General features: G+C 48.7%; 1 protein-coding gene across 1 annotated transcript; it reads left to right on the forward strand.

Annotated features, from left to right (window-relative positions):
- Window positions 1–3845: 3845 nt before the first annotated feature.
- Window positions 3846–23160, forward strand: Nqo1 (NAD(P)H quinone dehydrogenase 1). The gene is made up of 6 exons (XM_059263063.1): window positions 3846–3852; window positions 13090–13257; window positions 13328–13458; window positions 17579–17692; window positions 18888–18989; window positions 21588–23160. The coding sequence occupies exons 1-6, from the start codon at window positions 3846–3848 to the stop codon at window positions 21891–21893; spliced, it is 828 nt and encodes a 275-aa protein (XP_059119046.1). The 3' UTR covers window positions 21894–23160.
- Window positions 23161–23590: the final 430 nt, after the last annotated feature.

Consider the following 23590-nt stretch of genomic DNA (forward strand, 5'->3'; position numbering starts at 1 on the left):
GTGAGTTCCAGGAAAGGTGCAAAGCTACACAGAGAAACCCTGTGGGGGAAAAAAAAAAGAAAAGAAAAAAGAAATGGCTGCTGAAGAGTCCAAGGCGTCTCACAGTGTGCTGAGAAAGTGACTCCACAGATGGACAGTGAAGACCAAAGTCTGGAAGGAGCTACGGCAAAACTGCTGCCGGACTCAGAAAATGGAGCTGCAGAGTTCAACTGTGAGGTGAAAAGGTCAAACCAAGTCCGGAGCAAGGAATGGGTCAGGACCAGGGAACAGCAGTGGCCCAGGTCCAGGTGCAGACAGGCAAGCAGGTGGATGGACAAGCAGCCAAGCAGGTTACATCAATACTGAGGGACAGCGCACGCCAGGGCAGTCCTCAGTCTCCCTGTCTCCTCAGCCACACACACCAACTGTCAGATGATAGGCTGGTGTGGAGTCTTGCCGTTGCACTGTTTGGCTTGTTTTTAAAGGGTTTTGTTGTTTTGTACTACCAGGAATCGAACCCAAGTTCTCCCACATGCTAGGTGAGCACTGCCACTCACCTCTGCCTCACCTCCTGCAGTCAGGGGACATCACTTATGCAGTCCGGGTGAGGGAGTTCTACCCTTTCCTCACCCGGAGTGTCTGGGAAGTTCTTGGGCTTAGTTTCCCTGATAAGATTGAGACAGGATTTCTCTGTGTAGCTTTGGAGCCTTTCCTGGAACTCACTCTGTAGACCATGCACCACCACTGCCCAGCTTCCCTGATACGATTTTAATGCACCCATGTTGTGGGGCTCTCTACAAACATCACAGCCAGCAGAGCAACAATCCAATGCTGTTTCAAACTTCAAGTCTGATGCCAAGTAGTTTATTTTAGGCATATTTAATTAAGCATAGCACAATTTGGTGAAAAGTTTCCTGTTGATAATTAACTCAATCCCATGTACACAACAAAGCTGAAGACATTATTATAACAAAATTCTTTGTAAAGTACAAGTGGCATCTTCCATAAGCATAGGTTCTGTGGATTAACTGAGAAAACAAATTTGAGACAAGGTTTTGGGGGAGGATATGGTGTGGTCTCAACCACATAGATAGCCCAAAGGTCACTAGGCTATTAACCACATCCGTTCCCAGCCTTCTGAACAGAAAACGGGTTATACATCTCTCCCTTTGAAGAGACAGCCCTGTGTGTTTAACATTCTTGGTTCCCAAGACCTGCCTTGCCTGCTATACCATGTGACTCCAGTTTCTAGTCTGTAAGGATTCCGTCCTTAATTATGTCATCAGCCTGCAACGGCGTCCCAGCCTAAAAAAGCAGGTGGGCCCTCTGTGCGTCCCTCTTTCCTTTCTGCTCCTTCCTTCTGTCTGTCCTCTCTCTCTCCCTCTCTCTGTCTCCCCCCGCCCCAATAAAGCTCTAAAAAGGTAACCATGGCTGTGACTCTCCTTCAGCACTCTCCTCCGTCAGCATGGCCACCGTGGGCGGGCGGCGGCCAGCCACAAGCAGCGTGCCGTTTAACCAACATTGGTGCTGTGACTCAGATACACCACCGAGGACCACTGCCGCCTGCCGCCTCCTCCCCCATCCAGCGAGACCGTGAGACCGGGAGCGCGCACGCGTCCCTCGCCGCCTCCACTGGACCCCCACACCGCTACCATCACCACAGTGACTCTGCCGTTCTCGCGGCTGTAGTCTGAGCTATATTCTTTGCGACGGACACCCCGGGGGTTGTCCTCGGGCTGTGCTGGCAACGGGAGGCACATTTTCCCTCCTGACGAGGGGATCAATGCTGTCTCGGGTCCACCATGGACCAACTGCAGTGCAGCTGAGCCCTCACCTTCCCTTGACAAAGAAGAACGGTGACTTGAGCTGATTCATAGATCTCTCTCAACTCTCGGGGACGCCTGAGATTGGAGTCTGATCCCGGTTTGTTATTTTAATTTTTTATTTTTCTGTCCGCTACAACCATGAGACAAAGGGGTGGATACATTTACCACCTACATTGGCGGACAGGGGTGGGCACAGCGTAATCCTGGCTGCATAACAGCGTCACGGGAACTTCTGCCAGGCAAATAAGAGTTACTTTATCAGGGTTGGGGATTTAGCTCAGTGGTAGAGCACTATCATTTTAAAACAGCAGGGAGGAGAGAAAGAGGAGGAGATCAAGAGGCCAGGAATGCAAAGGGTAAAAAGGATCAGTGTAGCCAAAATGGCTGGATTATATAGGGAAGAACCGCTGGGGTAAGAGCAGCCAGCCCCTGGGCTGGAGTTTTTAGGGTAGAGGGCAGGGTACACCAGCCATACCCTTGTACCAGGTAGGGACTGAGGGATGCTGGGAGAACCTGGTGGCTAGGTCTGCTTTTTATTTTTTTTAAATTTCATTTTATGTGCATTGGTGTCCTGCCTGTACACATGTCTGCGCGAGGGTGTCAGATTTTGTAGTTACAGACAGTTGTTAGCTGCCATGTGGGTGCTGGGAATTGAACCCGGGTCCTTTGGAAGAGCAGCCAGTGCTCTTAACTGCTGAGCCATCTCTCCAGTCCCTAGGTCTGCTTTTTTATTGTTGTTGTTGAATAGGCACCTCAGCTAGCCTGGAGGTTGGATCTGTTAGATCCAAGGTTTGAGACCTAACAGACCCTATCTCCCATGGATTCAGATGAAGAAGCTGGGTTACAGCTGGTTGTGGGCAGCCCTATTAGGTGCTGAGTCCTTCGGAAAAGCTGCCAGTTCGCTTAACAGCAGAGTCGATCACTCCACCCCCCTTTACTTGACTTCCTGGCAGTCCATCTCTTTTTGTTCTGTAGGATGACTTCCCCTTTTTAAAAAATTTATTTGTTTGTTTGTTTGTTTATTGAGACAGGGTCTCACCATGTAGCCTTGACTATCCTAGAATTCACTGTGTAGACTGGGCTGGCCTTGAACTCACAGAGATCTGCCTGCCTCTGCCTCCTGTGTGTTGGGATTAAAGGTCTGCGCCAGCATGCCCCACAACCATACTTATTACTTATAGAGATTTAAAATCTTTTTGTTCTATGTTCTGATGTAAATCTTTGTGTAAAGTTACTCAATTTGACCGGTCTGGCTGTACAAATACTTCCGCATGGCTGCTGTCTCCCGCGCCAGCCTCACTCTAGCTTCCTGAAGGGCCATACTGATCAGTTCTGGCTACCTGTCCACCAGGGGCAGAGTTGAGGAGACCCAGGTGTATACCAGGGGGGCAGTTTTTGTGGAGTTTCTAAGGACAGGACTCAGAGCGCTGCAAAAAAGAACCGAGTTCATCCACACGCCTCTGCGCGCTCAGTCTAGAGTCACAGTGACTTGGCAAAACCTGAGCCAGCTCCTTGCCAGCCCCACCCTGCCCTTTGCGTGCAAAAGCAACTTCCAGGGTTGAGTGAAGAATCATCCACACAGGCGGGATATGCAGGCAGGTCCAACAAAGCTTGGGTAATTTCTTTTGGAAATTTCCATTTTGTACCTAGGAGGTCCGGCAGGGGACAGTTGAATTTACCCCATATGTACCCATATCCTCAAATCTCCTCTCACTCCCTGGCTCCCAAGGAACCCTTTTGACTTCCGTGTGCAGGAGTCCTATTCCAGCAGTAAACTGCTTCTCCCTTCGGGTAACTTGGTATCCTCCGCCCAGCGCCTCTGGGTTTGGGAATCCAGCCCCGCCTTCGCTGGCTGCCCCACTCAGTGGGCCGGCCGGGTAGGCAAGATATAAAGCCTCTGAGTGCTCAGCCGGCAGGGCTTCCACTGTCGTAGGCTGCACCCCAACGGATCTCTCCGTAGCTCTTCAGGGTCGTCCGGGCAACCAGGTTGCTCAGCCAGTCAGCGTCTGGGACTACGATCCGCCCTCAACTTCTGGAGCCATGGGAGGTGAGTGCAGCTCCAACCCCAGCCAAATTCATCCCGAGGAGGATTCAGGGGCTTGCTGTGAGTGAACAGTGAAGTGATTAGGGTCCTGGATGAGCCTTGACTAATCTCAGGAAGGGGAGCTTCTGTTCCTAGCCAGAGACGCAGATTATTCTGCAGCCCAGCCTCACCAGAGGGTAACTAGAGCATTGCCCCTCCAGCATCCCTTCCCTAACAGAGCTGGCCACCCTCGGCACCTTGTTTGGCCTGTTTAGAGACAGGGCCTCATGTATCCCAGGTTGGCCTTAAAACTGCTGCATAGCGAAGGACGGCCTTGAACTTAGGGTTCGCTTGTGTCCACTGCCTGAGTGCCAGGATTGTAGGTGTGCATTGCCACGCCTGGGTTATAGGGCAACGGGAACTGAACTGAAACCAGGACTTTGTGCATACTAGGGAGCACCCTACCACCTGAGCTCTGTGCACACCCCCAGCCTAGGCCAGAGAGTATTTAAACATTTGGGAATAAATTGCGAACATTAAAAAATAGAGGCAATTTATAGGGACTCTTGCTGGGCTTGGCACACACCTTTAATTCCAGCACTTGGGTGGCAGAAGCAGGCATATCTCTAAGTTCGAGGCCAGCCTGGTCTACACAGTAAGTTCCAAGACAGCCAGAGCTACATATTAGGAGAGAGGCTCTGTCTCAAAAAAACAAACAAAAAAGGGGATTGTCAGCTGCTGGAAGAAAACAGGAAGGTGTGGAGATGGGGGGACGGGCTGGAGCTGGGAAGCAGTGTAACAGCACTGGGACCCAACTGCAGCCTGCCTGGCCCTGGAGAGTTTCCACTGTGACCCTGGAGGGGGAAATCTGATTTGCTATTTGCTCTATTTTCGTTGACAGTATCCCCTCTTTGCTATCATCCCAGGGGTAAGTATGGGAGGGGGTCCTTGGGGCTCACCACCACACTTGTCCAGTACCTAACTGACACCTACTGCCTTCTTGAGCATCTAGCCTCCAGAGCTAAGCGCTTCCCCACAGGGGCTGGCTCAGCACTAAGGTTCTGGCAGCATTTCCTCAGCTGGGGCAGGAGTCTACCTTTCTGTAGTTCCTTTCCCTCTGTAACTACTGCAGCCTCCACAGATTCACTTGGGTCTTCCCTTGCTGAGAGCATGCGGGTAGCAGGTGGATGCTGAGAGAGAGGGTCCACTGAGCTCTACCGTGAGCTGCAGGGAGAGACAGGAGTTTTCAACAGCTGCTGAGACTGTCTGCTCTTTTTCCCTTTGTGTACTGTGGGGCGTTTACCCACCAACCCCACAGCTCCCCAGAGTTTTCTTGAGTGTGAGCAGCAGGAAATATTAGATAGAAGGATTTATTGCGGAGATAAACAGAAAATAAAGGCTAGCCTCGAGAGGGCCTGGAACCTGTTCCAACGCCCCCGACTTTCTCTGCCCCAGGGTATTTATAGAGACGCCAAGCGGTGGAGCACATGACCTCCTCCCCCAGCACAGCCAAGTGCAGACCATCTCAGACACCTGCACTCAGGCCCGTGGTCCTAATCATCCTCTATGCAGACCAGCTGGGTAAAGCCACCAGGAACCCGAGAACGGGCTCCCACAGTGTACCGGTCTCTATTTATCCACGGGGGATAAAGGTTCCAGGAGCCCTCCATTGGAACCGCAGCAGCACAGAGCCCGTGCATGTTACGTTATCTTACACCCCCATGGCCATGGTTCACTTGACTGTTTGTTTATTCACTCACTCATTTGCTTGTTTTGGCCAGACTAGATTCTGACTCAACTTGGTCTAGGCTGACCTTGAATTCCTGCTCCTCCTGCCTCTCTCCCCAGTGCTGGGATTACAGTTGTGTGCCACCATGCCTGGCTAAATGTAATTTGTAGATTAACAGAAGTACCCGAACAGAAAAAAGATGGCAACAGTAGGGCTGTAACACAGGCATCCTCGTCGGCTGTCTGCTGCTGTGATAAAACACCGACCAAAAGCAACGTGAGGAGGAGAGACTGTGTTTCAGCTTACAGTTCTGGGTAATAGCTCATCACTGGGGGAAACTGAGGCAGGAGCCTGGAGGCAGGAACTGAAGCAGAACTCTGTTTACTGGCTTGCTCTCCATGACTTTCTCAGCCTGCTTTCTTATCTAACCCAGCGGCACCTGTCCAGGGTGACACCAAGAACAATGAGCTGACCCTCCCTCATCAATCACTAATCAAGAAAATGCTCCCCACCTGCCACTAGCCACAGGCCAGTCTGATGGAGGCAATTCCAACTGGCCCCTTGTCCACTTGGCAAATAGACACGCCACTATTAAACCATACCCTTTTTATTTCATGTCCCCAAGATTTCCTGTTACTATTACAGTATAAACAGCCCACCTTTTAAAAGCTACACTCCATATTTTCAACATTTTACAACAAATTTTCGTAAACTATCCAGTCTCTTAACTGCAGGTTCCTGTAAAGTAAAAAGCCAGTTAAATACTTCCTATTCTGAGAGGAAGGCATCAGGGCACAGGTACAATCAGATCAAAGCAAAACCAGCCTCCAACTGTGCCAACAGTTTTGGGGCTGAAATCTGGGACTCCAGAGAGTTTGGGAGTCCTGTCTCTGTAGCTGTGGCATCTGCAGCTCATGTAGCCTGTCTCCCGCCTCCAGGCCAGCTCCACTCTATACCCGCCACTCCCTTGGTGTCGTCCCACAGTCCTTGTATCTCCAGCACCCTGGGGTCTCCACTGCCACTGAGGCTGCACCTTCACCAGTGGCCTCTCCTGGCCTTGCACAGTGCCAGGCCTCAGCTGCTCTCCATGACCCCTTCATGCCTTCAAAACCAGTCCCACCTGGGTGACGCTTACACATTACCAAGTCACAGCTGATTTTCCAGCCCCAACTGTCCAGCATCGGTTGTCCCAGGAAAGCAAAGATTTCACGTGGGTGGTACTGGACTCCTGTCAATCACAGCCGATTCCTCAGCTGACCAGAAACCACTGATTCTCAACATAAAACATCCCAAAACAGTCCTGCTAGAGTCTTTGAGGGAGTCTCAAACTTCCCTCTGAAACTACACACACCAGCCTTCCGTCTACACTGTTCTGGGCAGTCTCACCTTCCAAGTTCCCACAATAGCTCGTTAAGCTCTGAGTGCTCAATAGCTTTTTCAGTCCAAAATCCTTCCACAATCCTTACAAAAAAAAACCCAAAAACAAAAAACCCCCAAACAACAGAACAACGCTGTCAGGTCTATCATAACAACAATCCCACCCACTGAGATGCCAATTTCAGTCCTACTTGGTTTTTCTGTTGCTGTGAGAAAACACTGACCAAAAGCAACTTGGGGAGGTAAGGGTTTATTCCGTCTTACAGTTCCAGCTAACAGTCCATCACTGAGGGAATCAGGCAGGAACTTGGAGGTAGGACCTGAAGCAGAGGCCATGGAGGAATGCTGTGCATAGGATTGCTCAGATCACTTTCTTACACAACCGGACCGCCTGCAAAGGGGTGATACCACCCACAGAGGGCTGGGTGCTCCTAAATCACTAATCAAGAAAGTATCCCATAAACATACCCTTAGGCCAGTCTGATGGAGGAAGTTTTTCAACTGAAGCTCCCTCCTCCCAAGTGTAGTTTGCGTCAAGTGGGCAAAAAGTAACCAAGATACAAGGTTTTTTAAAATATGAATTAGCCTGGCAGTGGTGGCACAGGCCTTTAATCCCAGCACTTGGGAGATGGGAGGCAGGCAGATCTAAGTTCAAGGCCAGCCTGGACTATAGATCGAGTTCTAGGACAGCTAGGGCTACACAAAGAAACCCTGTCTTGAAAAGCCAAAGAGAGAGAGAGAGAGAGAGAGAGAGAGAGAGAGAGAGAGAGAGAGAGAGAGAGAGAGAGAGAGAGAGAGAGAGAGAATATTAAAATTAAACAGCAGAGGCCCGTGGATAATCTCTGTGAGTTCAAGGCCAGCCAGGTCTCTGTAGTGAGGCCAGCTGGGGCTAAACAGTGAGACCCTGTCGCAAAGACAAACAAACAAATAACAAAACAAAACAAATGCTCCTAGCTCTCTCTGCAAGAACATCCTCTTTCTGGTGCCTCTCTGGTCACTCGGGTCTCTTGAGCTGGCATCCATGAAGCTGTGAGGCTCGGTGCACAGCCTAGGAAGCACACCAGCTTCCGGGTTGTCGGGAGGTTGAAAGCAAGAACAGGATGAATACTGGGGCAATTGATGGGGACAGCGGTCCATTTCCAGGCGACAGTCCAAAATTGAAAGTTTCCAGGTGACAGCTACCAAAGTTTAGAGTCAGGGTTGGCAAGATGGCTCCTTGGATAAGGATACCTGCCACCAAGCTTGATGACCTGAGCTTCATCTCTGGGACCCGCATGGAAAGAGAGAACCAGCTCCTGCAAGTTCTGCCCAACTCTCTCTCTCTCTCTCTCTCTCTCTCTCTCTCTCTCTCTCTCTCTCTCTCTCTCTCTCTCTCTCTGTCACACACACACACACACACACACACACACACACACATATATGTCTGAACACATTAATTTAAAAGCACTTGGGTGGTAGAGGCAGATGGGCCTTTTTAAGTTTGAGGTGTGTATAAACAAGCTGCTCCAGGGCATCCAAGGCCACATATTGAGACCCTGTCTCCAAAAACAAAAACAAAAAAACCACAACAAAACAAACAAAAAATATGGGGCTGGAGAAGTGATTCACTGGTTCAGCACACTGGCTGCTCTTGCAGAGGATCTGGGCTCAATCCCCAGCACCCACAGGGGAGTTCAAAACTGTTGAAGCTCCCGTCCCTCTGAGGATACCCGGCATGCATATGTTGTACAGGCAATATATGCAAACAGAACACCCATATCTATAAAATCAATAAGTTAAAAGAATTAGATGTGATTTAAAAATTGACTTATTGATTCCCCTGAGACAGGGTCTCTCTGTCTAGATCTGGTTGTCCTGGATCTCACAGAGCTCCCAAATTCTGGGATTAAAGGCTTTCACCACCATACCTGACCAAAAATCACTTTTCATAAAGTTTAGGCTCCACAGTAACGTATGCCACGCCCTCAGCTCCTACGATACCTAATAGATGCCCAGTTAACAGTTGTGGCCCAGCTGGGAGGTTGGTTTCTACTGACATGAGCATTCCAGGGGGTAAATGGAGTGGAAATTAAACACAGGTGCAGAGGGAGGAGCAAGAATCTCCGGGGTTCAGGGTTCATCGAATAATGAGCCCATCTGTTTCTTGGCAGCGTGCCAGAGGAGGGACCGAGCGGCATTGGCAGAACCGCGCTGTGGCTGCGAGGCTGGCTCGGTAGTAGAGGGTGTGAGGCTCCAGGTTCAATCCCCAGGACCTACAGGAAGTAGATGCTGAGCCGTTAGATATGTGTGCTCCGCTGAGACGCAGGGCAAAGCGGAAGTTGAGCTAGAGGTGCTGACGGTAATTTCTGGTGCATTTTAGAGCTAAGCTGCAAAACAAGCAGTTAGGTCTTTACCCTGGAAGCTATTTCTGTCTGTGGAATAGTTAAAAAAAAACAAAACTCAGAACTAGAGAGATGATTGGGCTAAGAATATTTGCTGCGTAATCACGAGAACCAGAGTTCACATCTAACAAGCCTGGCACCCCACAAATACCTGCTCCAGGAAATCCAGCGCCCCCCTCTGGCCTCTAGGGGTACCCGCATATAAATCACACATAGACATATACACGAAAAGAAAAGTAAATCCTTAAAAAAAAGTTACTTAACACCAGCCCAAGAAATAATGCTGACAGCATCCAGAGGGCCTTTTTGTAACCTAACCACTATCCCTGACAACGGTACCATTATGCTGATTTTCTAGGGAGATCACTTTATTTTCGTGTAGGTGGCCAATTAAATATGCCAACATTAATTTCTCACGGACTCAGGATTCTTTCTTTATTCTTCTCCCTCCGTCCTTTTCTATCCTCTCACTTTTATTTTTAAAATTCATTTTATTTGTTGTTATTATTACAGTGGTGTGTGCGTGTGTGTGTGTGTGTGTGTGTGTGTGTAGTCGTCAGAGGACAACACTGTCGCTTGTTTTTTCCCACCATTACCTGGGTTCTGAGGATCATCTCTGGGTCACCAGGCTTTGACAACGTTACCACTGAGCCGTCTTCCCAGCCCTCCCTCTTTCCATTTTTTTTTTTTTGTTTGTTTGTTTGTTTTGGGGTTTTTTTTTTTTGGATTTTCGAGACAGGGTTTCTCTGTGTAGCCTTGCGCCTTTCCTGGAACTCACTTGGTAGCCCAGGCTGGCCTCGAACTCACAGAGATCCACCTGGCTCTGCCTCCGGAGTGCTGGGATTAAAGGCGTGAGCCACCACCGCCCGGCTCCTCTTTCCATTTTTATTAGTTACTTTTCATAGCTGCGACCAGAGGAGACCTGGGAGTTTGTGGTAGAAGCTCCTCATCTCGTGGCAGACAAGGACAGAAATCGCCAGCGAGCCAAATCTAATCTTCAGAGGCATGCCCTGAGGGACTCACTTCCTCCAGCCAGCCCCACCCCCACCCAGTCCCCTAAACCCCTGCTTCCGAAGTTGCGCCAGCTTCTGAAGTAGCGCCACCTGCTGGGGACTGAGTTCAATCCTTGAGCCTGTAGGGACTTGGTTTGGTTTGGCTTGGTTTTGTTTTGGTCTGTTTGTTCGTTTCGAGACAGGGTTTCTCTGTGTAGTTTTGGTGCTTTTCCTGGAACTCACTCTGTAGCCCAGGCTGGCCTCGAACTCCCAGAGATCCGCCTGGCTCTGCCTCCCGAGTGCTGGGATTAAAGGTGTGTGCCACCACCGCCCGGCAGGGACTTATTTTTTAAAGGCAGGGTCAGCCTTGCCTCTCAGGCTGGGTTGGAACCTGTTTATCCTCCTGCTCCTGCTTCTCAAGTGCTGGGATTACAGACACAAACTACTAAACCTAGTCGTGTGTGTGTGTGTGGGGGTGCGTTTCATCTTCAAACCGTAATAAATTGAAGTCAGAACCAAAGCATGCAAACCCCATACCTCACTCAAGCGCACGCCTAGCCTCATTCATTGGCTCGTCATTTATGGCTGCACTGGACACGGTGCTGCGGTTTCAACGGCGAGGTCGATGAAGTGCTTGCCTTCAAGCATGAGGACCTGAGTTCAGATCCCTAGAACCCGGGTTTAAAAAGAAGGCACGTGCTTATAATCTCAGGGCCAGGGAAACAGTCAAGAAAGTCCCTGGGGCTTGCGGGCAGCCAGCCTAGCCTACTTGGTAACTTCCGGGTTAGTGAGAGACCGTGTCTGAAACAGGGTGGAAGGTGCCTGAGATTGGCACCCAAAGTTGTCCTCTAGCTTCCACATGTACGTATGTACCCATGTGTAAGCACACACACACACACACACACACACACGCACACACACACACACACACACACACACACACGCGCACACACACACACACGCGCGCACACACGCACACACACACACACTGGAATTTGATTACTATGTGAGATATTATGAGTAAGAACTAAATGGGGCATTAACAAGGTGATTGGGGCAGACATGGAGGTCCCAGAATTTGGGAGGTAGACTTAGGAGGACCAGGGGTTCAAGGTCATCCTGTACTATACAGTGCATTTGAAGCTAGCCTGGGCTACATGAGGCCTTCTCTCACAGGAGTGAGAGGTGATTGGGTCACAACAGCTCTGTCCTCAGAAATGATCTAAGCCACTCCCAGAACTGTGGGTTAGTGTGTGGAGAGATTGTTTTTGAGTGGGGGGTTGTAAGAAGCTGTGTGGCTCTGTCTTGAATTTCCCTCTTACTGTGTGTTACCCAGCACTGTCTGAGGACTCCCCAGAGTTCCCACCAGCAAGAAGACCCTCACCAGGTGCAGCCTCCTCCCAGCCTCTAGTGCTGTGAACCAAATACACCTTCACACATATGTAATAAATCTATCCGGTCTGTGGTGTTCGGTTATAGCAACAGTAAGTGTGATGGTTTCATTGAGAATGGCCCCCATAGGCTCACGCATTCAAATGCTTAGTCACCGGGGAGCGGCACCATTTGGAAGGATTAGAAGAGTTGGGAGGTGTGGTCTTGTTGGAGGAAGTGTGTCACTGAGGATTTGAGGTTTCAAACGCCCATGCCAGGCCACGTTGCCTTCTCTCTTCCTGTGGATCAGGGATCAGGACGGATGTAGCTCTCGGCTACCACTCCAGTGTCATGAGTGCCACCCTGCCCCCACCATGAGGATCGTGGACTGACCTTCTGAAACTGTCATGGTGTCTCTTCACAGCAATAGAACAGCAAGGGAGCTAAGACAGATGGATTCCAACAACCTATCAGTTACCACTTCTTCCCTGTGATCCCTCCCTGGCTCCTAGCTGCTGAAGCTTGGCTGGCTGGTACAGATGGAAAACCTTAGATCTTTAGATAGAAACGTTCTATCTAAGATCCAAAGCTTTTTTTAAAAAAAATTAGTATTAAGGATGGAGCCTGGAGCTAGGCAAGCATTCTGCCATGAGTTACACTGTCAGCCTTAATTGTTTCTTTCATTTTTCGGGTGGGGTTTCTAGGCATTCTGAGGCCCCACCCCACCCACAGCCTCTCACAGTGCTGAGGGCCTTTTTCTCTGTGTGTCTGTGTGTTTCTTCACCCCTTAATGAACACCTTTCTTCAACTGCAAAAAAATAAAATAATGAAATTTTTTTTTGGGGGGGGGGGACAGGGTCTCCCTGTGTAGTCCCAGCTGCCTCCAAACTCAGAGATTCACTTGCCTCTGCCTCCTGAGTGCTGGAATTAGGGGGGGGGGGGTGCCAGTACACCTGGCTTTTTTGGAAATGTTTTTTGGTTGTTGACATGATGTTCAAAATATTTTGGATTTTGGAGCCCTCTGGACTTCAGATTTTAAAAGATGAATAAATGTAATTTATTCATTTTGTGTGTGTGTGTGTGTGTGTGTGTGTGTGTGTGTGTGTGTGTGTGTGTCTACATAGCCTTGTGGAGGTCAGGATAACCTCAGAGCAGGTTCTCTCCTACCATGTGGGTCCTGGGGATTGGCCTTAGGTCATCAGGCTTGGCAGCAAATGCCCTGACCTGCTGACCATCTCAGCAGCCTGAACTTCAGGTTTTCAGATTAGAGCTGTTTAATTGATAACCTTAGCCACTATTCCCCAGTCTGAAGAACTGAGGTGGAAACTAAGGTCTGGTCCCAAGCATTTTCGACAAGAGACTCATTCAGCCCATTTGGACTTTTCCTTCCATGTCTCACCTCCTGTCTAAGCACCGAGAAGAGCCCTGGTTGTACTGGCCCATTCAGAGAGGACATCCTTCAACTACGCCATGAAAGAGGCTGCCGTGCAGACTCTGAAGCAGAAGGGTTGGGAGGTGGCTGAATCTGACCTCTACGCTATGAACTTTAACCCCATCATTTCCAGAAAGGACATCACAGGTAAGAACTGTCTCTCTCGTTGACAGTGGACCCTGTGGCCCCGGCCTCAACCCCTCTCTCCTCCCCACAGGTAAGCTGAAGGACTCTGAGAACTTTCAGTACGCTTCGGAGTCATCTCTAGCATATAAGGAAGGCCGCCTGAGCCCAGATATCGTGGCTGAACAGAAAAAGTTGGAAGCTGCTGACCTCGTGATATTTCAGGTATGGCTAGGACAGAAGTCATAAGAAAGCAATGTCTGGAGTGTTTGCTCTTATTGCCCTAGACTGTCTGAATAAATGATGTCCGAGTGGCATCGCATAGGGTCACAGATGGTGTGCAGCTGGGCTGCCTGTGCTTTGTGTATTTATTTGTTTGTTTGTTTGTTTGTTTATTTTGCAAGAGCAAAGAGTCTTTTTATTTACCAGTTTAAACCCGGGTCTCTCCATCCATCTGATGCAGAAGCTGAGCAAGAGAGACCCCAAGTAGCAATCAAGCAGGGTTTTTTATAATGATTAGGGTAGGGGATCTGGGGGAATTCCAATTCTATATTGTGTATTTATTTAAATTATGCTTATTTGTGTGTGTGTGTGTGTGTGTGTGTGTGTGTGTGTGTGTGTGTGTGCTGGAGAACAACTATCAGGAGCTGGTTCTCTTCTTGCACAGTGCAGTCCTGGGGATCAATTCAAGTCATCGAGCTTGGTGGCAAGTGACTTTATCAGCTGACCAGTCCTAACTTTGGTTTTTGGAGACACAGTATTGCTATGCAGCCCTGGCTTGTTTGGAACTCACTATGTGGAGCGGGCTGGCTTCAAAGTTCCAGTGATCCTCCTGCCTCTGCCTCCTGAGTGCTGGGAGTATAGGTATGCCGACATGCCTAGCCCTGGTACACTCTTCTGAGACAGGATTGGCTTATGTAGCTTAGGATGGCCCGGAACTGCTGATCCTCCTGCCTCTGTCTCCTGAGCGCCGGGGGTTAATTACACTTTCATGTAGGAACCCGGCCCAGAGGATGACGCAGAAGTCCCCTGCTTTTCTCCCCAGTGTGCCTGGTTAGTGGACTCGCCCTGTGGGCTCTCTTAAAGTTTGTGTTTCTGCTCCTTTTGTATCCCAGACGGTGTGTGGGGTGACAGGGACTTCCGTGTATGGGCAGCAGGCAGCGTGGCTGACCCTGCCGGGGGTTATTCTCCCTGAAGCAACGGTACCATCAGCAGATGACGTGAGGATTATGTGTGCCTGCTGCCCCACCTCCACTCCACCCCGTGTTGGGGTTACAGGCGCGTAGCACCCAGTTTATGTGGTTCTGAGGATCAGACTCAGGGAGGGCTCCGTGCATGCTGGGCGGGTGCTCTAGCACAGCGCCACACAGGATAGCTTCTACATCTTACTGTAGTGCAGCCGAGGGAGCAACAGGAGTGTCTTCCAGTTCTTGTCTCCGAGTCACCGTGGTTTAGACATAAGGAGGCACCTGCCTTCCGTCTTGTGAAAGACTCTACAGCAGGTCGTGAGCTGCCAATAGCACATCGAAGGGAAATGTAAGCGCACCGGACCCAGCATCAGTCTTGGGTTTTTTTGTTTCTTTGTTTTATGGTTTTTCAAGACAAAGTTTCTCTGAGAAGCAATCCTGGCTGTCCTGGAACTCACTCTGTAGACCAGGCTGGCCTGAAACTTACAGAGATCCTCCTGCCTCTGCCGGATGTTGGGATTAAAGGCGTGCGCCGCCGCCGCCGCCGCCGCCGCCGCCGCCGCCGCCGCCGCCACCACCACCACCACCACCACCAGCGGCCAATCTTGTTTTTGTTTTCATCCAGTTATGAAACTGACTTCCAAGCTGAGTGTGGTAGCACACAGCAGTAATCCTAACACCGGAGAAGTGAACACAGGCCAGCCTTAGCTACATACATAGCAAGAGAGCTAGCCTGGTCTATGTGAGATTATGTCTTTTTGTTTTTGTTTTTGAGACAGGGTTTCCCTGTGTAGCCTTGGCTGTACTAGAATTCACTCTGTAGACCAGGCTGCCCTCGAAGATCCATTTGCCTCTGCCTCCTAAGTGCGGGGACCAAAGGTGTGTGCCACCATGCTCAGTTTAAGAGACTGTCCCTTCATAGGGCACCTGTGGTTGGTATGTAACATGAACAGAAAATTTCTTAATAATAATAAAAAAGAGAGATTATGTCTTTAAAATCAAACAACATCCGTGACCTCTGCAGCCCTTTACTGTAGGTCAGGAATCCTTTGAATATGGGAGAAAGCTGTTTAGCTTTAAAATTTTTTTATTTTTGGTTCGTGGGTTGGTTGGGATGTAGGTGTGTAGGCCAGAAGATGGAATACCAACCATCTCTTTTGAGACAGGGTCTTTCATTGGCCTGGAGCTCACCAATGAAGCTAGCAGAGAGCCCAGGAATCCACCTGTCTGTACCACCCCATCTCTCTGTTACTGGGATTAGAAGCATGTGAGACCACACCCAGCTTTTTACAGGGGTGCTTGGGAATTGAACTCAGGCACTAATGCTTGTGAAACCAGCTCTTTACCGACTGAGCCATGTCTCCAAGCCCTACAAATTCTTTCTTTGTCCTGGTTTTCCTCCTGGATGTGTTCATGAACTTTGAACATGTTTTGAGGAGAGTAAAGACTTGAGCAGACCCTTCTTCACTTTTATTGGAACCAGAGGGTGGATACGACGCAGTTTTGAGGTGCTGGGGATGAATGCCAGGGTGAATACTTGTTTGCTAGGCGAGTGCTCTGTCACTGAACAGTACCCCAGATAAGACTTTCTCACGGGGCACCTGATGAACTCAGTCACAGTGGCCAGTGGTCTACATTCTGAGTGGCTTTGTTTGTTCTAGATTTAGGGGTGTGGATCTGTGTGCACAAGGGAGCCACGTCTTGGGAGGACGACTGCTAACACAAGCTCTTGGGAAAATATTCAGTCATTGCTCACTGAGGCGAACTCGACTGCAGTCCTTACTCCTTGGACTTTGCTACCAGCTGGATTTCATGGAAATGGATCTTATTTGCATGAGACTGTATTCACACCCAGCCAACGGTTGTAGTTTTTAGGAGAAAAAAAAAAAGAGAGAACCAAGATCAAGGATAGGATTTTCTCTTTTCTTATTATTTTGAGTTAGGTACTACAATATATTTTTCCTTAGTTTTTGTTTGTTTGTTTTGAGACAGGGTTTCTCCGTGTAGCTCTGGCTGGCTTGGAGTCATTATGTTGAACATGCTGTCATAGAACTCACAGAGAGTTGGCTTTAAAGGTGTGTTCCACCATGTCAGGAAAATACATTTTTTAAATTATGTAGGCTGTGTATCTGTGAGTGGGTATGTGTATGTAGGTGTAGGTGCCTGTGGAGACCAGAAGTGGGTGTTGGATCCCTTGGAACTAGATTTCTGATCTACTTAACTTGGGTGCTGGGTCATCTGGAAGAGAAGTATGTGCCCTTACTTAACCTGTAAGCCATCTCTCTAGTCCAGTGTTTCTTTTATTTTTATTTTTGTATTTTTATTTATTTATTTATTTATTGAGGCTAGGTTTCCCTTTACAGTCGTGGCTGACCTGGAACTTACTCTGTAGACCAGGCTGGCCTCAAATTCACAGAGATCAACCTGCCTCTGTCTCCTGAGTGCTAGGACTATGTTTGAGACAGAGTCTCACTATGCTTCCTGGGATAGGCTTGAACTCAGAATCTCTTAGCCTCCCGAGTTGCTGGGATTGTGTGTGCTTGCCACTATGTCCTCTTAACATTTCTTCTTTTCTTGCTTTTTTGAGATGGTCTTGGTATGTAGCCCATGCTGGCCCTAAATCCTCAATATCTTGGCTTAGCCTCCTGAGTTTTAGAATAACAGATGCTCACTACCACATCCAGTTTGTGTGTGTGTGTGTGTGTGTGTGTGTGTGTGTGTGTGTGTGTTGTGCTATCCTGGCTGGCCTCAAACTCTTGACATTCAGCAGTCCTGCAGCCCCAGCCTCATCAAGTAGTTCATACTAAGAGGCAGCAAGGTACTTCCCTGGTTCCCGTTCCTCTAACCGTGCTAACTTTCCCTGTGGGAATGACAAGGGTGAAGGGCCTGTGGTGACACTGTGGACAGTTGTTCAGCACGTGAGCTCTTCCTGGCCAGGCAGAAAGGGAGGGCAGGGGAGTGCCCTGAGCTGACCCCTTGGCTGTCTTCTGTCCCACAGTTCCCGCTGCAGTGGTTTGGAGTGCCCACCATGCAGGGAAGTGCCCTGAGCTGACCCCTGGGCTGTCTTCTGTCCCACAGTTCCCGCTGCAGTGGTTTGGAGTGCCCACCATGCAGGGGAGTGCCCTGAGCTGACCCCTTGGCTGTCTTCTGTCCCACAGTTCCCGCTGCAGTGGTTTGGAGTGCCCGCCATTCTGAAAGGCTGGTTTGAGCGATTGCTCGTCGCAGAATTTGCCTACACATATGCCACCATGTATGACAAGGGGCCTTTCCGGGTAGGTGAACATTGGGTATTTCCTGGGTAGACTCTGCCCTGAGAGCACAGCTGGACTCTAAGTCCAGGGAGGGATGCATTGTACAGCTCTTATAAACCAAATGATGTTTTGCATTTGATTTTTTTTTTTACATTTACTTACTATTTTCATATATGGGTGTTTTGCCTGCTGGTACGTCTGTGTACCATATGTGTGCAGTGCCCAAGGAGTCCAGAAAAGGCCATCAGATCCCCTGGAACTGGAGTTACAAGACAGTTGTGAGTCACCGTGTGGGTGCTGGGGATTGAACCTGGGTTGACTGGGGAGCAGTGAGTGCTCTTAACCCCTACACCATCTCTCCAGTCCCCCATTTATTTATTTATGTGGGAGGGGCATGCGCGGGCCTCAGTGTCTATGTGGAGGTCAGAGGATTGCAGACTGAGGGCTAAGGCTCAGGTTGTCAGTCTTGGTGGTAAGCCCCTTCACCGGCTAAGCTACGTGACCAGCCCTAGGACTTTGTTTTTAAAGTATTCCAGGAAAAAACAGAAAAGTGAGTGCTGAGGGGATCAATGAGTGCCGAAGGCTGGATAAAACCAGACTTTAAGATGTTTGGTGGATACTTCGTTGTGCTGTTTTTCTCTTCATGTTTGAGATTTTTTCCATAGTAAAAATAAAATGAAAATTTTACTGACATGGTGGTGGACACCTAAAATCCCATTTGGGAAGTAGAATCAGGAAGATCAGGAGTTCAAGGTCATCCTCAGCTACATAGAGATACATGACATCCTGCCTGGAAAAATAAAGTAAAATAAAATAACTAAAAAAGGCCTTTGTTGTTTGGAGGCCAAATAGTTGCAAAAGAAAAATCTTGTGACTTTTTTATTTATTTAACACAGGGACTCACTCTGTAGACCAGGCTGGCCTCAAGCTCACAGATCCTCCTGCCTTTGCCTTCCGAGTGCTGGGCCACCGTGCCAGGCCATCTCCTAATGTTTTAAGTGAGTTTGTGGTTTGTGCCGCAGTCAGGGCTATCCACAGCCACATGCCAGCCACAGCCACAATTGGAACTTGTGCAGAGTCACGCTGAGGCCGCAGAGGAGCTGAAGTCTGAAATAATAGCGCCAATAGGATGGACTCAATCGCACCTCTCCCTAGAGCCCTGTTCATTAACTCACTGGGACCCAGGAGAGGAGGTGACACTTGTTTTCTCTTCCAGAATAAGAAGGCCTTGCTTTCCATCACCACTGGGGGCAGCGGCTCCATGTACTCTGTTCAGGGTGTCCACGGGGACATGAACATCATCCTCTGGCCAATTCAGGTACCTCGTTGTCAGTGAACTTCCAGGGGAGTTTGTTAGCTGAGCATTCCTTGGAGTCCAAGCCTCCAGACAGAAATTGCAAACTGACCTGAGGTGTGAGGAGGAAGGCCTGGCAACGGCATAGCATTACCCAAGCTTCCTTCAGGAGCTTATGACATAGATGACCTAGGCCGCTGGGGTACGTGGTCAGTCTCTCCTAACCAATGTGCACCCGCCCCTCAGCATGTGGAGCCAAAGCCTTGGGCTCCCCAGTCTTCCTGGAATTGTATCTTCAGCTCCAGAACAACATTTTGTTTTTCCTTTTATTTTATTTATTTATTTTAATTTATTTTATTTTTATTTTATGTGCATTGGTGTTTTGCCTACATATATGTCTGTGTGAAGTGTCAGATCTTGGAGTTACAGACAGTTGTGAGCTGCCTTGTGGGTGCTGGGAATTGAACTTGGGTCCTCTGGAAGAACAGTCAGTGCTCTTAACCACTGAGCCATCTCTCCAGCCCCATGTTTTTCCTTTTAAGAAGTGTGTGTACACGTGTGCGCTAGAGGACAACTTTGGGAAGTCAGTTCTCGCCTTCCACCTTGTCGATGCTGGGGTTCTCTCCTTTCTGTCCCGGTATGTGTAGTCGAGACTAGCCGGCCTATGAGCTTCTGGGCAGTTCTCATGTCCCGGCCTCCCATCTTGACTTGGCATGCTGGGATTGCAGATTCATGCCACTGCATCCACTTTTTTCATGGGTTCTGGGTTCTAACTCACTCCATCAGGCCATCTCTCCAGCCCTTTTTTTTTTTTTTAAAGGGGGTGGTGGTCTGGTGCGGTGCAGTGTGTCATGGGCTGGAGAGATGGCTCAGTGATTAAGAGCACTGGCCGCTCTTCCAGAGAACCTGGGTTCAGTTCCCAGCACCCACATGGCAGCTCACCACTGTCTGTAATTCCAGTTCCAGGGGAACTGACACCCTCACAGACATACATCCTACAATGAATATAAAATACAAATAAAAAAGTTATTTTGAAGAGGGGCAGGGTCTCATAATGTAAGCCTAGGGTGACTGGATTTAAGGCATGACCAGCGTATCTGGCTCCCCAGGACAAGTTAAGAAGTGAGTTCATTGCCAGGTGGTGGTGGCGCACACCTTTAATCCCAGCACTCGGGAGGCAGAGACAGGCGGATCTCTGTGAGTTCGAGGCCAGCCTGGTCTACAGAGTGAGATCCAGGACAGGCACCAAAACTACACAGAGAAACCCTGTCTCGAAAAACCAAAAAAAAAAAAAAAAAAAGAACTGAGTTCATTCAGCTTGCCTTAGCGGTGGGTGTTGGGGTCATTGGACCCTGAGGATGCCATCTTCTAAAGAAGGATTGGAGAAGACAGTGAGTGAGGCGGGCGGTAGAAGGACCGTTTGTAAAGACGGAGCTTACCATGCGGAGAGGCAGAAAAATGCACATCGACATGCTCTCCCTGGCAGAGCCAGGAGCAAGCACTCTCCCTGATGTAATAGAACTTCCGGCTCTCTTGGCAGAGGATCCAGGTTGGCACAGTTCCAGGATTTTATTCATTCAAAGGAAAGCTCCACCAAGGAGGCTAAATGGGGTGACAGAAAGGGCGGGAGGCGGAAGGGAAGGGAAGGAACTGTGACAACTCCCCGGGGCACCTCAGGTCGGACTGGACTGTCTCTCACTGGCAAGCCCAGATCACCCTTTTACAAGATTTTTAAACATTTAGCCAAGCAGTGGTAGGGCACGCTTTTAATCCCAGCACTTGGGAGGCAGAGACCGGAGGATGTCTGTGAGTTCGAGGCCAGCCTGGGCTACAGAGTAAGTTCCAAGACAGCCAGGGCTATACAGAGAAACCTTGTCTCAAAAAACAAAAATGATTTTTAAAACTTTAATTTAAATTTTATTTTATGAGTTTGGCCTGAATGTGTCTGTATACCATGTGTATGCAGTGTCAGCAGAGGCCAGAAGAGGACATTGGCTCTCCTGGAACAGGTGGGACACCACCATGTGGGTGCTGGGAACCCAACCCCGGACTTCTGGAAGAGCAGCCAGTGCTCTTAACCACCAAGCCCTCTCTCCAGGTCCCAGACGGTTTTGTTTATTTATTTATTTTTTTAAGATTTCTATTTATTTATTTTATTGCTCTGTGTGTGTATGCTACATTTATGTAGGTGTCCACAGAGGTCAAAAAAGGTCATCCAATCCTTAGAGATGGAATGACAGTTGGTTGTGAGTCACTCCACATGAGTTCTGGGAACCAATGTTGGGTTGTTTGAATGAGCAGCAAAACTTAATGGTTGAGCCAGATCTCCAGCCCCTAGACCAACTTCTTTTTTTTTTCTTAATAATTTATTTTATTTTATGTGCATTAGTGTTTTGCCTGCATGTATGTCTGAGTGAAGGTGTCAGATACAGGAGTTACAGACAGTTGTGAGCTGTCATGTGGATACTGGGAATTGAACCCAGGTCCTCTGGAAGAACAGCCTCTTAACCCTCTTAACCGCTGAGCCATCTCTCCAGCCCCCAGACCAACTTCTGATGCTTGTTTACAGTACAGCCTGCCAGACTGCTCCTGCGACTTAGCTCTGTGTTCTGTGTCTTGCAGAGCGGCACTCTGCATTTCTGCGGCTTCCAGGTCTTGGAACCCCAGCTGGTATACGGTATTGGCCACACCCCACCAGATGCTCGGAAGCAGATCCTGGAAGACTGGAAGAAGCGCCTGGAGACTATCTGGGATGAGACGCCACTCTATTTTGCTCCAAGCAGCCTGTTTGATCTAAATTTTGAGGCAGGATTCTTACTGAAAAAAGAGGTTCAAGAGGAGCAGAAAAAGAATAAATTTGGCCTTTCTGTGGGCCATCACTTGGGCAAGTCCATTCCAGCTGACAACCAGATCAAAGCTAGAAAATAAGATTTTTTTTTCCTGAACATGTAGCTAAACCTAGTTATTTTTTTCCAGCTTGTCTGACTTCCTTTTGTTTTTCCCTTTATTCCACAAAGATAGGAGAAGAAGTAGGTTCACTACATACATTTTTGGATAGTTCTATCATCGAGTGTATGGCTATGACTGCAATATGACCAAAATCAGATTAGGTGTCACAGGTTGCTTGGGATATGGAGCAGGAGGGCTGGAAGATACTCCTCTAGGTCATCTACACAATATAACCCCTTTCTTAGGGCTAGCCCTGGCTACATGGCATCTAACTCTCCAGAGATCTGTTTCTTTTAATTACCTCTCTGTGGTTTAGGGCAGAGGGGAATTGCTCAAAGAAAATAATGGCTGAGGGACTGACTTGCTTAGCAGTTAGTAAGCTAAAGCCTGTTTATGATACATCCTGGTTTCAATTACTGTGCACTGACTGACATGCCTCCCAGGGGGATTTCTCTCCAGCTCTTCTCGGGCTTGTACACAGCACACACAGGTCCTGGGAAATGAATACTAAAACAGGTCTCTGTCTCATTCTTCGAATTCATTTTTTGCAGAAATAAATGAACACACAAGGGCATTGTGGTACAAGCCTTTATGCCCTTCAATACTTAAAAAACAATAGCCCCCTGCTGAGCTGGAGAGATGGCTCAGCCGTTAAGAACACTTGTTGCTCCTGCCCAGGACCTGGGTTCAGCGTCCAGCTAAGACACCTACATAGAAGCTAACAGCTGTTTCTAACTCCAGTTCCAAAGGATCCAGTGCCCTCTTCTGGTCTCTGCAGGCACAGTATGCACACAGTGCACAGACACATGCAAGCAAAACATCCACACACATAAAATAAATCCTAAATGCCAAAACAAAGCAAAAAAACATAGCCTTCCACCAAAACAGTTTCATCTATACAAATGTCTTGAAGGTTTTTCTATAATATTGTGAAATCAATGACATTCCTTTCGTATTTTTAGAGATGGTTTATTTTTAATTATGTGTATTATAGGCATGTCTGCCTGAGGGTTTGTGGACACGTGAGTGCAAGTGCCCACAGAGGTCTGAAGAGGGCCTTCAGTCACCCAGAGCTAGGGTTACAGGTACCGGTAAGCCCCTGGAAGTGGGTGCTGGAAACCACACTCAGGCCCTTTCCAAGAGCAGAAAGTGCTCTTTAGCTCCCAAACTATCTCTCGAGCCCTGATGACGACTTTCATTTTAAGAGAATTCATTCATATTTGGATCTCATGATTTGGGGGATACAGCCGTGGATCTTATTATTTATGGTGAATAATTTTAACACTGTGTGTGTGTGTGTGTGTGTGTGTGTGTTTGTACACGTGTGCTATGGAAGTAGCTAAAAAATAACCTTCTCACAAGGGTGAAGCAAGCGTTCCTCCCTCCCCCAACTACACTCTCAGGGGCTCATTTTGGCATAACAGTTTTGGCATGAATTTCATTTTTATTTCGGTGTGTATGTACAGGTGAGTGTGGGTGCCTATGGAGACTAGAAGATGGAGTCACAGCTCCTGGAGTTACAGGCATCTGATTGTAAGCCACCTGATGCAGGTGCTCAGAATTGAACTCCATTTGGGCCCTCTGCTAGAGCAGCAAGGGCTCTTAAATGTTGAGGCATCTCTCTAGTCCCCCCCACCACCCCATTTAAATTCTTGAAATGCAAGCTGGAGATGTTG

The sequence above is a fragment of the Peromyscus eremicus genome, chromosome 5 (assembly GCF_949786415.1).
Source record: "Peromyscus eremicus chromosome 5, PerEre_H2_v1, whole genome shotgun sequence".
Lineage (NCBI taxonomy): Eukaryota > Metazoa > Chordata > Mammalia > Rodentia > Cricetidae > Peromyscus > Peromyscus eremicus.

Coding starts and splice junctions, on each gene's coding strand:
- Nqo1 (XM_059263063.1), top strand. Junction 13,258..13,327: donor TTCCAGAAAGGACATCACAG/GTAAGAACTGTC, acceptor TCCTCCCCACAG/GTAAGCTGAAGGACTCTGAG. Junction 17,693..18,887: donor ATGACAAGGGGCCTTTCCGG/GTAGGTGAACAT, acceptor TTTCTCTTCCAG/AATAAGAAGGCCTTGCTTTC.